The sequence below is a fragment of the Galeopterus variegatus genome, unplaced genomic scaffold, assembly GCF_000696425.1.
Source record: "Galeopterus variegatus unplaced genomic scaffold, G_variegatus-3.0.2 Scaffold443, whole genome shotgun sequence".
NCBI classification, from domain to species: domain Eukaryota; kingdom Metazoa; phylum Chordata; class Mammalia; order Dermoptera; family Cynocephalidae; genus Galeopterus; species Galeopterus variegatus.
In genome coordinates this window covers 174,693-175,392 of record NW_007726554.1, presented here as the reverse complement: position 1 = coordinate 175,392, position 700 = coordinate 174,693, and the positions used below count along the sequence as shown (strand labels likewise).

The following is a 700-nucleotide window of genomic DNA, read 5'->3' as shown; positions in this document are numbered from 1 at the left end:
CTGGAGCTTCTGATTTGCTTTCAGAATGAGGCTATTTCAGATGATTCACAGTTGCCAAAGGATCGATTTTCTGCGAAGAGGCCCAAAGGAGCAGACTCTACTCTCAAGATCCAGCCTGCAGAGCTGGGGGACTCGGCTGTGTATCTATGTGCCAGCAGCTTAGCCACAGCGTTGCAGAGATACTTCCCTCCTGTGCACAAAACTGTGTGCTTCTATTCTCTCTGCTCAGCTCACAGCAGCACTGAACAGAAGCCTCACCTTATTCCTCATCATACATGAAAAAGAAGTGGGTTTGCAGATATAAGCTACAATTCATACAATGTGAAGACATGAATTATTTCTTAGAACATGAGGGCTTCAAATGTTGTTTGAAAATAATTATGACTCAGGGATTTGAAGCACTTCCCAATGACAATTTAAGGACCTAAAACTGAAAGTGACTTACCACAGACTCAGTCGTCAGGGGTAGTGATGGTTGTTCTATAAAAACATGAAATCACAAAACATGTACAGTAAATTTTAATAATACCGATGGTGATTGTATGTGAGTCACACACAGTGAGCTCCCTTCTTTAGCTGTCCTCACATCAATGATTTGAGTATTTTCCTTGCTAACATCCTCACCCTCTAGCTTCTGTGCCCTTGCTTTCGATGTGTTATGAAACAAAGTCTCAACACATAGTATGTGTTTGGAAAACGT

The 700-nt window shown here is 41.7% G+C and overlaps 1 gene segment (V, D, J or C); it reads left to right on the top strand.

Moving 5' to 3' along the window:
• LOC103587338 overlaps window positions 1–279 on the top strand; it is a 4,443-nt gene extending 4,164 nt beyond the window's left edge. Inside the window, 1 exon segment of the V gene segment in view lies at window positions 7–279. Coding sequence covers window positions 7–279 — 273 coding nt within the window.
• The last annotated feature ends 421 nt before the right edge of the window (window positions 280–700 follow it).